A 14502-nucleotide genomic window follows, 5' to 3' on the forward strand; every position below is an offset into this window, starting at 1 on the left:
AAGGTTTACTACAATGTAAATAAAGGATGATTTGATGATTACTCTCCTGATTTTTATATGCATTCACCACCATTCATAAACGTATGCTCTTTGTCGTGCCTCCAAGTCATTCGAAGGTAATTCACTCTATTAGGCATACATGAGTTTTAACAGATTGAGCACTCAGTTGCACACCTTAGCTTGATGTCTCTGCTGCAGCTCCAGCTGACATGCAGGGTAGATCTGATCAGAACTAAAGGGGTCACTGATCTGATGTCCTCTGTCTAAACACTGGTTGTTGTTTTTGTTGTTTTGTGAGTGGTTGTACTGAGTAAGCTTTTAAGTTATTGCATCACATGCATGTGTAGCCTATAATGGCAAGTATATCATGCAAAACCACAGACAGTTGTCATCACTTGCATTGCAAAAGATGTTAATTTCTCTTCATAATCCTGTTACACTCTAACTGTTGCAAGGGGGTGCACTATGTGGTCCTGTGAAGGCATTGGCATGTCAATACAACCCCTTGTGAGTTTAAGAGGTACTCTGAGATTTGAGATTGTGACCTGACCACACACTGTGAGGGGGATGAGGAATAGCTGGTGTGGGGGTAGGGCATCTCTGTTCTGGGTGAGGAGGACCACAGGCATGGGGCTCATCCAGGACAACAAGGAATTTAAGAGTCTCATGGTGCATAAGTGAAAACAGTTTCTTGCAATTCCTTACAAATTGCTATGCTTATTACACTAAATAATTATTTTATTGATAACATTGGTTTTAGATGCTATAAAATATGAGCAATTGCTTTGTTTTCTTTTGCGTCATGTTGCATTTAGCAATAAGGCTCAGGATCTTACTCAGAGGAACAAAGCGTGGTGGGGAGGAAGTTCTGAAGAGAAGCGGGGCTGACTCTACGAAGACTGTGAAAGTGTTTCTTTACAGCTTACATGCTATTCAGTTGATTTCAGTAACTTAAGGTTACTTTTTAAAGAAAATTGCCTAATGAATGGTGTAAAAGAAAATCAGAAAGACACAAAGTACAGGTAAACCTGATACATAAAGCTTACATTAGTTTTGGTCAAGTCCAATATAGTCCATATGTTTATGCTGTAATTCTTAGAATATTTTCAAACAATTCATAGTTGGAAAGCAACATTTACATAGAAACTAGAGGCAAGGTCAAGCTTAAACTTGGAAAGGGAAGACAGTAGCTGAAAAAAAAAATCATAGACAGTTAATGATTTTTTAATGTAATCGGTGATGCATTTTTAATCAGCCTCTTTACATATAAAAAAAGTGACATAAATAAGAAAAAAAATAAACACAATAAGTGATTTTGTCATTGTGGAAATGCAGTTTAGGAATACATTATTGCATGTAAATTACTTTTTATTGTATGATTTTTATTGAACAGGATTAGACCTCAAGATTTTTTATATATAACCCAAAATAGATTTTCTTTTTTTTTTCTGTCACAAGAAAGGCAGATTAGTATGCATATTTGTGCAACCCACATGATCACCTCAAGGATTTTTCAGAAGAAGGTCTAAGAGTGCAAGAGGTAAATACTTCATTATTTCTGGTCTGCTTGAATGTTTCCATATTTGTTTTCTTGCTTCTTATGTATATTCATGCAATTCTCATCATGGAGGGTAATACTGAAAGATCTTTACAATCTTTATTAACTTTTCTGACTATTTATAAATTATAAATTAAATACAACAATAACTGAAAATAGTTTTGATCATTAATCAAATCTTATAATTTTTTTTGATATTGAATTGGAAGTAGCGCTTTAAACAATTCAGTTAGACAGTTAAAATAAAGCAATAAGCTCCGAGCAGCCATGGTTTACAGTGAATTTATAACAGCTAAGGGGTGTTGTTAGCTACGATGCGAAGTGGAGTGCCTAAAACCCCCTTAGCTGTTAATAAATTTACTGTAAACGATGGCTTCAAGGGGCTTATGCTTTTATAAAATGGTTATTCCATATACGTACTAAGGTTTCACGGAATAAAACAGAGCGAATAAAGAGTAATGATCTACATAAAAACAGTATTCTTCCACCAAGCAATGTAGTTCCTCAGAAACCGTTTTGGTCACAACAAAGTGGTTTCAGAGCAACACAGAAGTAAATAAAAGTGTATGTTTGTAGTGTAATTTACAGCTTCGAACACAGCTCAACTAATCAGAACCATGGACTGGAACTATCCATTTTATAAAGAGAATTCAATCCCTTTTAAATATGATACATTTAGTTATACTTAATGCATGAACAAACATGAGAACACAAATGTTTCAAAAAGTTATTTCCTTCTCTAAATACCATGGAATAAGGAACAATACAATTTCACCGTCAAGACCATGCAAATAGTTTTATGCATCTATTTTATTTTTAAAATCTTTTACATTTGTCTTAAACAGCATTGGGTATACGGTTATAATGAGCTTAAAATACTAAATACTGGGTAAGAGTGATGCAATTTATGCCCTCTTGGAGGAAGTTAAAAACCATTGGCAGTTCCCTGTGATTTCCCATGATGCCCCTCAAATGATGCGAGATCCTCTCTGCTGTCTGCTGAGTAATAACACATCATAACCTGGGTTAGTAAAATCTTGCAACTGTATCTTTATTAATCTAAGGAGTAAGACGCATGAAGACCCGGAGGTATGTTTAAACTCCTGTTTAGTTGCACACATACATAATTGAAATTTTTGAACAAACTGTTTCAATCTGTCTTCTCTTTAATATAAACACATATCTATAAATATTTTTCATCTAAACTAGATGTCTTTTTGAAAATAGATGACTTTTTAAAAGAAAACCTGTTGCTCAAACCCAGAAAAAGACATGTGGGTTTATAGAAATGTTTGATTAAAATCCTGAGTGCAAATAAATCAATATAATTTATTTACACTATATCACAAGCAGTTTTTTGATTTTACATAAAATTCAAATGGTAAATTAATTGATATATCTGATATAATCAAGCCCCCCAAGATAAAATAAGTTCCTTAAATCTAATACAAGTTTAAGTATGATGTAATGACCTAATAAAATAAGTCACTAAAGTTTAATTATATAAGATGATTCTTTCTCTTATAAAAACAAAGTTTACAAGTTTAGAGTACAACATATTTGAAGCCTTTAGGAAGACAATTATTTCCAACAAAACTAAGTATTTAATAGCAGCACACAAGAAAATGTAATCATTTTAAATATGCAATTTAAACGCATAGTACACGCACTTTTAAAATAAATAAATACATAGCACAATTGTATTTGGCTACCACTGAAATATTCAATCATGCAAGCCTTTTTTAAAAAATGTTGTTTTGTTAACAGACTAAAGAAAAGTGGCTTTGGCTTACAACGGTTTGACGTAAACTACAATCATACAATAACATAAAACAAAACAAGATTAATAAATGAGAAAGAAAGAAAAAGTAACTAAAATTCAATGCACACACTGTTGTTGAACTACCTGACTGATTCATATCATCAGTTCCTCTACTGTATTAAACTTCTCGATGATAACAAGTTGAATATTCGATATCCGGTTTTCCAGCAACAAAGAAACAGTTTTTATGACCAGCAACATGAAGCTAATATGCGTTTTCTAACAAAATGGAGAGGGGGAGGGCGTGTCCAATCAGAGAAGTGCTTCGCCTCTAAACGGGTGACGTACAAAACACACCCCCGCACGTACGATCTGAACAATTACACTCACCACTAGTTGTTGCATATCCCTCTTCTGCATATACGAGTTATGTTTCAGTTCGAAGTGTATGTTATTCTTCATAAATCTGAAGTATTTCTATCGTACTGACAGCCTGAACACAATACGCAAGGTTTATTAATTTATCCGTGTCCAATGCGCTTGATTGACCCGAGAGAGAGAGAGAAAGTGCTTTGGAAAACAAGCTACTTTTGACTCTAATATCAGAGATCTAACTTATCTGCAGTTGTATCAGCTCCCTTTTACGCAAACAAACAAATTATATTTAACGCCCCAAAACGAGATCAGGAGACAGCTAGATGTCAGAAGTTGGGGTTTTAAGTATATTATGCCCACTTGGGCAATGTATTGCACGTGGCTGCTTCCACCAAGCGGGCATTTTGAGATAATGCATGCTCGGAAGAACTGAGACGCAGAGAATTGTTTGTTCACTGTAAGAAATTCATTTTAAGTGGATATTCTAATTTATTTCTTGCAGGTGTTTACATGTAACATATGAAAATCGATTAAACGGATTCATCTTTGAGACATGTAATGTCTAATATCTTATTTCAAGCGAACACAGTGACATTTTCATTATATTCTGAGAGCAAATCCCAAACGGCTGTTGAAGATTGCATGCGTCTTCGGAATCGATTCAGAATGGATTTCGTTTACTTGAAGCTTCTGCCAGATTGATGTCACGTGGGGTGTAGAAAAAAAAGTGTTGTTTACCAGACATTTCATTCATTATGTGTCACTTGGATGTGACAGGTCTGTTAGCAATATTACACATATTGATACCCAAAGCCCGTGTAGGCTGTATTGGTTTTATTTATTTATTTGGTCAAGTGCACAAATGCTAACTGACAAAGACATAGGCTACATTTATAGATATTTTCAACGCGACAAGACTGAAAAATAACTCCAAGTAAACGAAATATTGTGTTAACGTGTTGTGCTTAATTCGTATATCATTTTCCAGCATAGCTACATATCAGATTCTGACATTTCCCCCCACATTGCTAAGATTGTTATTTACTTTCAGCACGTGTAAAGAAAATAAATAATACAAATTTAACTGTGTCCTGTGTATTTAACTAGCTATTAAAACATTTTAAAGGTGCAAAGTCAATCTGTTACAACAACCAAGATGTTCAGCTCTCTGTAATAATTGTGTGAATTAAATAAACAGTCAGCTGTAACGAAAGACCAAAGTCAAATCGAATTCGAGGCAATCAAATGACTTTTCTAAAGAGAATAATTTATCTTAGAAAATAAATCCTTTGGATTAATAAACAAATCAAGGGAAACTCAAACAGTTCAGAATGGGCCGTTTTCAGAGAAATATAACTTTTTGTAGCTTGGATAACGCCTTTATATCGCACAATGCTGTCCAAATCTTAGGTACGAAGCATAAAAAGACACGACTTTCCTCTGTTCACCATCTAACCTTTCCTCACGACTTCCTCTGATATCTTCCAATAAACGTAATATATACTGTTAATGACTCAAACTCGTGGTTTCTTGACTTTCGTTGTCATGTTCAACTTTAGTTTCCCTGTGCACGGTCTTGTTGTTGTAGCCTGTTGGTCCTCTAGATCTCTGTTGGTTAGAGTTCTGATGGCTTAAATTTACGCGGGATGGATGTAGTGACGTAATGGAACGTCAGGTTTCATCGCCCCTCCCCTAAAATTCAAATGTTGTCATAGTTGTGCTATGGTTGTGTAAGAAATCCCGCACAAGTGAGGCACTATTCATAAAAAACTAACACAAAGAAGCTCCACTTGATTTAAGATGCATGTAGACGAAAGCTATCATACAGAATCCATGTGACGGCATTGCGAAAGCACATGTGGCTATACTTTTGAAGAGAAAAGAATTAAAAACTAAATTCGAGTGAATAGCTAACGTTACTCGAGAGGCTGAAGGTCCATGCTTTCAATAACCGAAGCTTATAAAGACGATGGGGTTCTGTTTTCAAAGATAATTTCAGAACTAATAATCTCTCACCGGGTGATCAATAGCATATAACAATACAATTAAAATAATTTACCTGCTTCACCTAAAACTGTTTGTTTCACATATCAAAACAGAAAAAAGGTTTAAACAGTAAAAAAAAAAGAAAAGAAAAAAGAACAGTTAAAAAATGTAATCTCCGTGACATAAATGTCTTGTTCTGTGTTGATTATCAGTGTGTTTGTTAGTAATTTTGTGGTCACTGTTATTCTAACTGTTTTTAAGCATTTAGTTTGGGGATGTTATGAAGATGTTTTAACTCTAGAACATCTCCACCAAGATTCATTCTTTGTCAAATAGATTGTTGATGATCTTACGCTCGCAGAAAAAAGGCACAAATATGTTACTTTTTACAATAGCTATAAAGTATATATTTTTAAATAGCTTATTTACTCCTATAGTTACATATTAGTATTTTTGGGTATCACCCCATTGACAGTTTTGTACATAATTTTTTTTTTATGGTTTCATCCACATAACAAACACAAATGGCCTCTAAAAATTTAAGCACATCTAAAAAATTAAAAATCATGAAAAATTCAGAACTTTGGGTATTTTTTTTCTTCATTATGATAGTTGAATCAAAGTCTGTGGGGACAAAAGCTACACACTACTGCCCCCTAATGACAGAGCAGTGTCCCTACCACAAGTTTTATACACACAGTGACTGTTTTCCATTATTAAAAGAGCTCATTTCAGGAATAAATGTGTGTATATATAATTGTTTGATTATCAGATAAATGTTTCAAATAACTCAAGGACTATTTTTGTGCCCTGAAACTAAAATGTAACCTTTTTTTATGTTGATCTAATGTGCATAAAACATTTGAACAAGACATTTAAATTAAAGGTGTCCAAATCAGTCACAGTCCAAAGTGTTTTAGAAAAACTGAATACGTTTTGTTGTTGTTGTCTTATGGTTTTGACAAAACACTGTATGAAACTTCATGAAAGTGAATAACTTATAACCCCTGTTTTATCTTCCATATATAATATATAAAGTTTATATTTTGGCACGTTTTAGAAACATTCAAGCAGACCAGAACTAATTTAGATGTTACAAAATTATCTCGGGACTTTATAGAAATACATAAATTACCAAAACGTGACCTTAATCACATTATAAGTGCAGTAACTCCAACTGCCCCTGCAATTTTGAATGATAAAAAAAAAGGTAAGTTGAAGACACTAATGAAATCAAAGAGAGGCACAAGTAATCAGAACCAGATTTATATATACTTTCTCCTTACAGTTGCAACTGATCCATACATTAATTATTTACATAATTCATTCTCATTTCACTAACATTAGTACATCACAAAGTCAAACTTATAGTCAGGGAACTGTTTCCTGTTGCAAGGCATTCTAGAAGAGAAACAGAGACTTTATTAAGAGTCAAATTGTTCATTTAAAACAAACAATCAAGCCACCTAACAGTGTTGTCTTACGGAAATATGATGTTCTAGACCAGAATATATTCTCTCTCATTTAAGAGAAATCAACTGCACCAAAATGCTAGCACATGCAAAAAACCTCAGAACTGTACTTGGGCCCATCAGAGAAAGTAAAAGCAGTTGTTTTGTGAAGACTATATGCAATCTGCTTGTTCATGAATAAAATGCATTATAATTGTACATGTATACAAAATACTAAAGGCTGCCGGTTTGGTTGTGTTTAGCATGCCTGCTATTTGAAACTATATGCCTGCTATTTAAAGGGATGGATTTGCAATAGATTTTTGCAAAATATTTAGGAGCACAGTTACTCATGAACCTCTGTGTCAAGTAACAGTTGAATATCATCCCACTATCATCTCAGACGGCATTACGCAGCTTCGTCCCATTGCATATGAGGACACCAGTGACCACAGTATCCCGGTAAAGAGAACAACATTTGTAGCATTGTCGAGGGACACCACGAGTGGAGGCTGGACTGGAATCGCTGTCTGAGTGAAATAACAAAGAAAAGGGAGTAAAGGTACGTTTCCGTCTTGCTGAAAATTCGAGGATATTCCCAGAACAATAACAGAGCAGATGTGTCACCTGACACTCAACAGCTTCACAATTAGAGACAGACTGAAGTTCACCAAACAAGTCGACGACACTCAAAAGCCAACCGTTCCTAGAACGCTTGGCAGGCGGCTGATAAAACGTCTCTATGAACAATTATATATACACATTTTGTTTTTTAAAGTTGCATCCGTTTGTCTTGCTCTTAAAGTGTGGTATTCAATTAATTCTGAATTTGCATCTAAATGTGTGATCTTATTCATTTTTAAAGGATTTCACGAGCGAAATAAAAATGCTTTCGAAAACTACGTGCAAAATGTGTGAATTTATAAGTAAACCGGTTTGTTTTTAAGAGTGTTTTTATTATAATCTTTAATTATTTGACTAGGTATGCCTTTTCTTTTTTTCAGTAAGCGCTACACGGGATGCAGGAAGGGAAAGAGAAACATGGAGTCAAAGGTGGAGGATGTGATGACCGGCGTATACATCTTTATCACTTACAAATGTACATACGCACGCATACATATACACACCTCATTCCTCTATTGACTGAACCTCTTCTCCATTTGGGAAAAACAAAGCAAAACAGCAAAACAAAAGGCAATCACTGGCCAGCACACAAGGAGTGAGAGGAAAACTATTAACCAAAACTCTGTCTGCCCTCCGTCAGTAGAATCTCCAGGTTTTCAGCTCTCCTTACATCTGTGCTCACTTGAGAGGAGTCCGGAGCTGCAGGTAAAGGGAAACCATCTAACCTCGCTGGCTTCGCACCCCTAGAGGGCACGCTAAGGCTGTGAGCTGCCCTGACTGTCCGGATCGGTGCCAGAAGAGCTGGTGTCCGAGTCCGAGTCGCCGTTGTTGTCCTCGGGCGGGCACTTTTCCCGTAATCGCCTCTGGATGGCTCGGAGACGGGTCAACAGACCCTGGTAGTCAAAACGACCTCTCTTCTCACCGAAAGGATCCTGCAAGAAATATTACAAAAAAATATACATCTGATGGAGAACAAAAATGATAGCATTTAGGATATTAAATCAAACTAAGATGCCAAGTACCAATAAGTCAAGTCAAATAAAAACTCTTCTTTTGGGAAAAAAAAAGAAGAAGAAATGTTTCTTGGGCACCAAATCAACATATTAGATTGATTTCTGAAGGATCATGGGACACTGAAGACTGGAGGAATGTCTACGGAAAATTCTGCTTCGTCCTCACAGGAATACAGAGTTAAATAGAAAACAGTTGTTTTCATCTGTAATAATATTTCTGTTTTACTGCATTTTAAAATAAGTTCAGTCTGGGTGAAAAAATTGAAATTATTTAAACCTTCTCTATAATTAATTGTATATCAATAGTTACAAAAAAAGTTATATAATCTCAATCACAGTTTGAACAACAGCTCCACTTAACTTTGTGCGACACGACTACAAAATGCCTGAATGCTGATTCATAGCGTGACTCGAGGACAATAACAACTCTGGAAATCCCACAGAAATGTGTGCTGGCGCTGAGTGATTCAGCTCAACTCTGTACTGGGAGGTGTTCGATTCTTTGTTCCTGCTGGTCTCCTGTAAATGCTGACGTGTGTGACTCACCGCAGCGAATAGGAGTGTTTGTAATGCTACAATGCTAAATGTTTGCATAAGGTTATATTTCTAATGTTAATCGAATGACAATCGAAATGACACATCACAGGGTTTCTGCAGGATTTTTAAGCTCCAATTTAAGACCTGCACAAATAAAATTAATACCATATGAGGGGGGTTGGGCGATGTTTATAGTACCATATTAAACTGTAAAATGCAGTATTTACAGTTCAGATACAAGTTTTAACAAAAACAAAACGTTTTATAAAATGCTTAACTATATTAGAGCCAATTTTAAGAAGAATTAATTATTATATACATTTTAACAATTATTATTGATAAAAAATTATATAAATTAAATGTTTTTTTTTTGTCTATATCGCATACCCCGGATTTATTTCGATTATCTTCGGGGATTTAATCGATAATGGTAATTAGATAATATTTTGCTATAGAGTGTGTTATTGTGCTGATATCTCATCTCTAATTGTGCTAACAGCTTGCTGTCTTCTGTGTGGTAAGTTCACAGCAATAATAGAAATTCATAATTTCCAACTAGTTTTATGGCCATTTTTACCTTTAAGCCATTTTTTCTAAAAGTGTGCACCATCTTTGGAGTAAAAATTTTTGAATTTGTGATTTCACCATGCACATGAAATCAGTATTAACAAAATTGATCCTTGCAATGCAGAGGAACAACTAAATTTAAGACTTTTTTTTGTAAGACTCGTGGAAACCCTGCATCATAAGACGCGATGTGAATTGTAGCAAAGCATATTTACAAACAGTCATTACCTGCATGTTCTGCCCTTGGAGATGCAGACGTTCTTTGCAGACCCCCTCATAGAAATCATAGTACTCCAGGAAGGATTTCTCCATCACGCTCCTAGAAACAGAAAAACATTGCTCTTATAAGGGTGTTCAGTGAATAGTAATTAACAATTAACTTTTTGAACATTGAAACTGAAATTCAAGTTTTCATTTAGCCGAAACCGAAAATTAAAAAAAAAAAAAAAATCTATATATTAATTCAATTTATTTAATAAATCAATTAAAAAGTTACAAACATTCAAATAGTAGATAATGGAGTTTGTGTGTCAAATTTTATATACCAGAATTTTGTATATAAACATTATACAACAACAGGTTAAGTAAAGATATAATGAATATGTAATAAGACTGCATTTATTTATTGACGAACCACTTTATAGATGTTGAATGTCTTTCCTGAGGTAAATACAACGCTGTAAGCTGTTTTTAACGATATATTTTTTTCCTGTCATGTATTACATGAGACAAATACATTTCAGTAAATTACCATTTCCTTCAACATACCATCTCATGTTCGTTAATGTTTATTTTGTGCTAGTTAAAAGAAAAAGATTAAAATGTAGATTTCTCACACTCTACATTTATTTTTTACAGTTTCGGCTGAAAACGATTGGTTGCCAAAATGTCGGTGCATCACTAATAGTAATACTTTTAAAGGTTTAGCACAGCCTAAGAGCCCTTTAATAATAACCTTGGTTATGCAAAATGTTTGAGGGATAATCACTCACCACAAGGCCTCAGGACACGACACCTTGCCCTCTAGCATATCACACACTGCGACTCGCATGGTCTCGTGGCGGATACACTCGTTATAGTTTTTGCTGTCACCTGGATGCCTTTCCTATCAAAAAGATGACAGTGCAGAATAAACTATAGCATTTACTGTGAACAAAACACATATCAGATTACAGGAGGACCACATAAAGGCCTTCTATACCAAGAGTGCATTGTGGGAGCTGTAGTACCTGCTCAAAGCCTGGCTCATTATGGTAAGGGTTCTCTGTCATTAGGGACTGTATGGAGATGAGGACAGAGGAGATGCTCTGGGCAGGACTCCACGCTGGACCAGTCCAAGTGCTGGGGATAGAAAAAAAAAACAGGATCTGAATACAGGGCAAGCTGATAAAGCTAACTATAATGATAAACATATCATCATCATTGTTCTTTTGCTTAAAAACTCAGAAAACGATTTCAATGATACTGATCATGTGGTGTGGACTAGAATAAGAATGAATCTTAAAACTTTATATCTATTGTTTTTGTGTACACAGGTCTTCATTTAGGAAAAGCAGAACACAGAAAGCAATCATTCTTACCCAAGGATGCTGAGGCAAACTTTGCCGTTGCGGTAGAAGTTGGGGTTGAAACGGACCGTGTTGTGGCCGGTCGTGATCAGTTTGACACGTGGAGGGTGGATGGGATAGTCAGGGGGGCAGCGGAACAGGAAGAGGAAGAAGCCTCCCTCGTAGGGTGTGTCGAAGGGGCCGGTGATGAGGGCGTGAATCTGTGGAGACACGAGAAGAGACAGGGTTTATTCTAAAACACTATAGAGAGAATAACCAGAGACATTCACTCACTACAGCGATTTCTACATTATGCATTTATTTGCATTGAAACAATGTTAAAATCTTCAGTCAATTTCAAAATTTCATGCTTGCTGAATAAAAAAAGTATGAACTTCTTTCAAAACGGTAAATAAAAACCCCCGAACTTTAGTAGTGTGCATGTTGAAATTAACATTAATCTAGAATGATAAATGCTGTAAAAGTACTGTTCATTTGTTAGTTGGTGAAACATAATACTGTAACTGTGCACATGCAATTAATGCCTTTATCGTTTTTTAAGAACATAACAATAGAAGCAATGAGAGAGGGAGCAGAGAACAGAACGAGGTTTATTTGAAATAATCACCGTAATTGTGAGGAAGAAGTGTGCTGATGCTTACCTTGGTCATGTCATGAGGGTCGGGAACCACAAACATACCCGGAGGAGGTTCTTTATATATTGACATAATGTCTCTAAAAGGAGGAAAGAAGAAAGGGGTGTGAGAATCCTAAAAGCACAGAGACGTCACTAATATGAAGAAACATCGGTCTGCACCATTTTTGTCCAAACACAAGGAGGAAACAAGTGTCACATGCACGCTCTGCCAAGAAAATCATCAGATCACTGAATGCCTGGATTAAAGACACAAACATAACTGACTCATTGTAACCGAGTGGTTTTTTTGTGTCCACATCTCCATTATTAGTCCTCCGGGGACCTTTATCATTCATCCCAAGGCCAAAGTTTCTGTCAAGTGACAATTCCCGAAAGTTGCAACATAGTGTCTTATAAATACAGTCGCCTATGACAGATTAATCCACTTGCAACATTTGACTGTAAAATGTTTCAGCATGCCAACGTTGAGATTGACTGGTTATTGGTTTGTGCAATATACATATACACACACACACAGACACACACACACACACACATATATACACACATACATATACATATATATATATATATTTTTTTACCTATATACAATAATCTTTTCTACTTAAGCAATAATCTGTTCTACTGATAAATGCCATCATTTGTTGGGTTTCTAAAGAAATGCAACGACTAAACTACAAAATGAAATAGTTCCTTCAAAAAAATAAGTATTATTCATATAAATATCATAATAATAAATTTATGCATCAGGCATCAATTCTCAAAAAAAAAGAAATGCACACCTAAAATAAAATAAATCGGAATGAAGAACAACCTAGTATGAATAATACTCGTTTTTTAGTAATAATTTTTTTTTTAGAGAGGTGGGGGGTAATTTTTGCATTAAATCGGTAGTTGTTTATTCAGTCTTCTGACACACATTGCCTTCTTCACCATATGTTTGGGCTGGAAAGTAAATTAACAATGCAAATATCACGCAGATTAATTTAAAAAGTTTTCTTACATCTGCCAAAACAGATACAGACCTAGATGACAGTCCAGCATTACCTTTTTATCCGAAGAATGCACTGCTGAGACGCCTTCTCGTTGTCCCAGTCGGTGCTTAAGGTGGGATCCCAGGAGGTGGCGTGTATTTGGGACAGGAGGCCCGCTCCGGCCGGGACACCGGATCCGAGACCGGGCTGCACGGACGGAGGAACGGACATCAGGGGCACCGCGTGGGTCAACACACCGAGCCCGCTCTCCACGGCCGGACTGATGGTGTGCGCGATCACGGGGGCTACCACGGCCAGGCCGGGCTCTGGAGAGGCCGATGAGTGCCCCGGGACAGAATTACCCAAACTCGAGGATACCTGCGTCCCGTGGAGCTGCGCCGTGCCCCCGGAGCCGCCGGCCTCCTCCCCTGCGCTGTCCGCCATCGACGTTCGGAGCAAACCGTCGGATCCGCTCTCAGATCGATCGGTCTGTGGGTTAGTTTCTGTTTCTCCTCGCTCGGGGGGCAAGTGGAGGAGAGCAGGAAGAGAGAAATGACTCCTAAGTTACATATTCTACCTTTTCCCCTCTTCCGACCTCAATTATAACAACCTATGTCGAAATCAACGCCGATGATTTTAATGTTGTATCTGAAGTAGCTGAGCTCAGAGGAGCACTTAACGTTCACATCAATGAGCAAGTGAGTCTAAACGCACCCAAACGTAGTTTCTCCTGCTTCGGCCTAATGTTGTTTTATTTCTCCGCACTTCCTCTTGGTTCAGAAGGAAACAGTGCCATCTAACGGTGCACTCCTGGAGGAGGAGATTCAGGCTAAACCGGAGTCGTGATGGAGTCAAAAGATTCGTTCAGTATTACTTTATCTGGTTATAACAAAACTCCGTGTAATGAATTTTTAAACCACACGTCAACTTGTTATATAAAACGGTCTTATATTACAGTAACCATTCTTGGTTAGCTTAAACCTGGGGTTCAGTGAGTCGTATTTAACCGTTAAGTGTTTGATTCGTTAAAAAGATCCGGGAATCGTTTTTTTATCCGCTGAAATCGGATTACATTAGTCGCGCTTTGATTTTGATTCACTAAAACGAATCGATTCATAAGAGTCATTCGTTAGGGAATCAGACTACTTCAATGTTTTTGATTCACTTGAAAGGAGGACCTTTTGGTCAGCAGTCGCTGATGCATGTTCAAGAACCGTCAATGTTAACCGTTTAGACGAAATCATTACGTCTATCTTAAATCATCAATCCTAGCTTAAACAAAAAGGGAGTTTGCGCATTACTTTAATACTGACAACCCACAATATATTTAGCAGGTGACCATGGCTACCGACATTTCTACAATTATTCCTCTAGAAACGAAACATGGATCTCCCTCAAACAATGCAAGGAGCTTGGAGAAATGTCTTATGGTAATTATACTTACTACAAT

General features: G+C 36.4%; 1 protein-coding gene across 1 annotated transcript; it reads right to left on the reverse strand.

Annotated features, from left to right (window-relative positions):
* Nucleotides 1-6931: 6931 nt before the first annotated feature.
* LOC113044443 (ubiquitin-conjugating enzyme E2 Z) lies at nucleotides 6932-13835 on the reverse strand. Its single transcript, XM_026204442.1, has 7 exons — nucleotides 13126-13835; nucleotides 12083-12155; nucleotides 11454-11641; nucleotides 11103-11214; nucleotides 10866-10978; nucleotides 10102-10192; nucleotides 6932-8688 (listed from the first exon to the last, which is right to left on the reverse strand). Exons 1-7 carry the CDS (start codon nucleotides 13494-13496, stop codon nucleotides 8512-8514), a joined length of 1125 nt encoding a protein of 374 aa, XP_026060227.1. The 5' UTR covers nucleotides 13497-13835; the 3' UTR covers nucleotides 6932-8511.
* Nucleotides 13836-14502: the final 667 nt, after the last annotated feature.

Source organism: Carassius auratus, chromosome 3, assembly GCF_003368295.1.
Source record: "Carassius auratus strain Wakin chromosome 3, ASM336829v1, whole genome shotgun sequence".
NCBI lineage: Eukaryota > Metazoa > Chordata > Actinopteri > Cypriniformes > Cyprinidae > Carassius > Carassius auratus.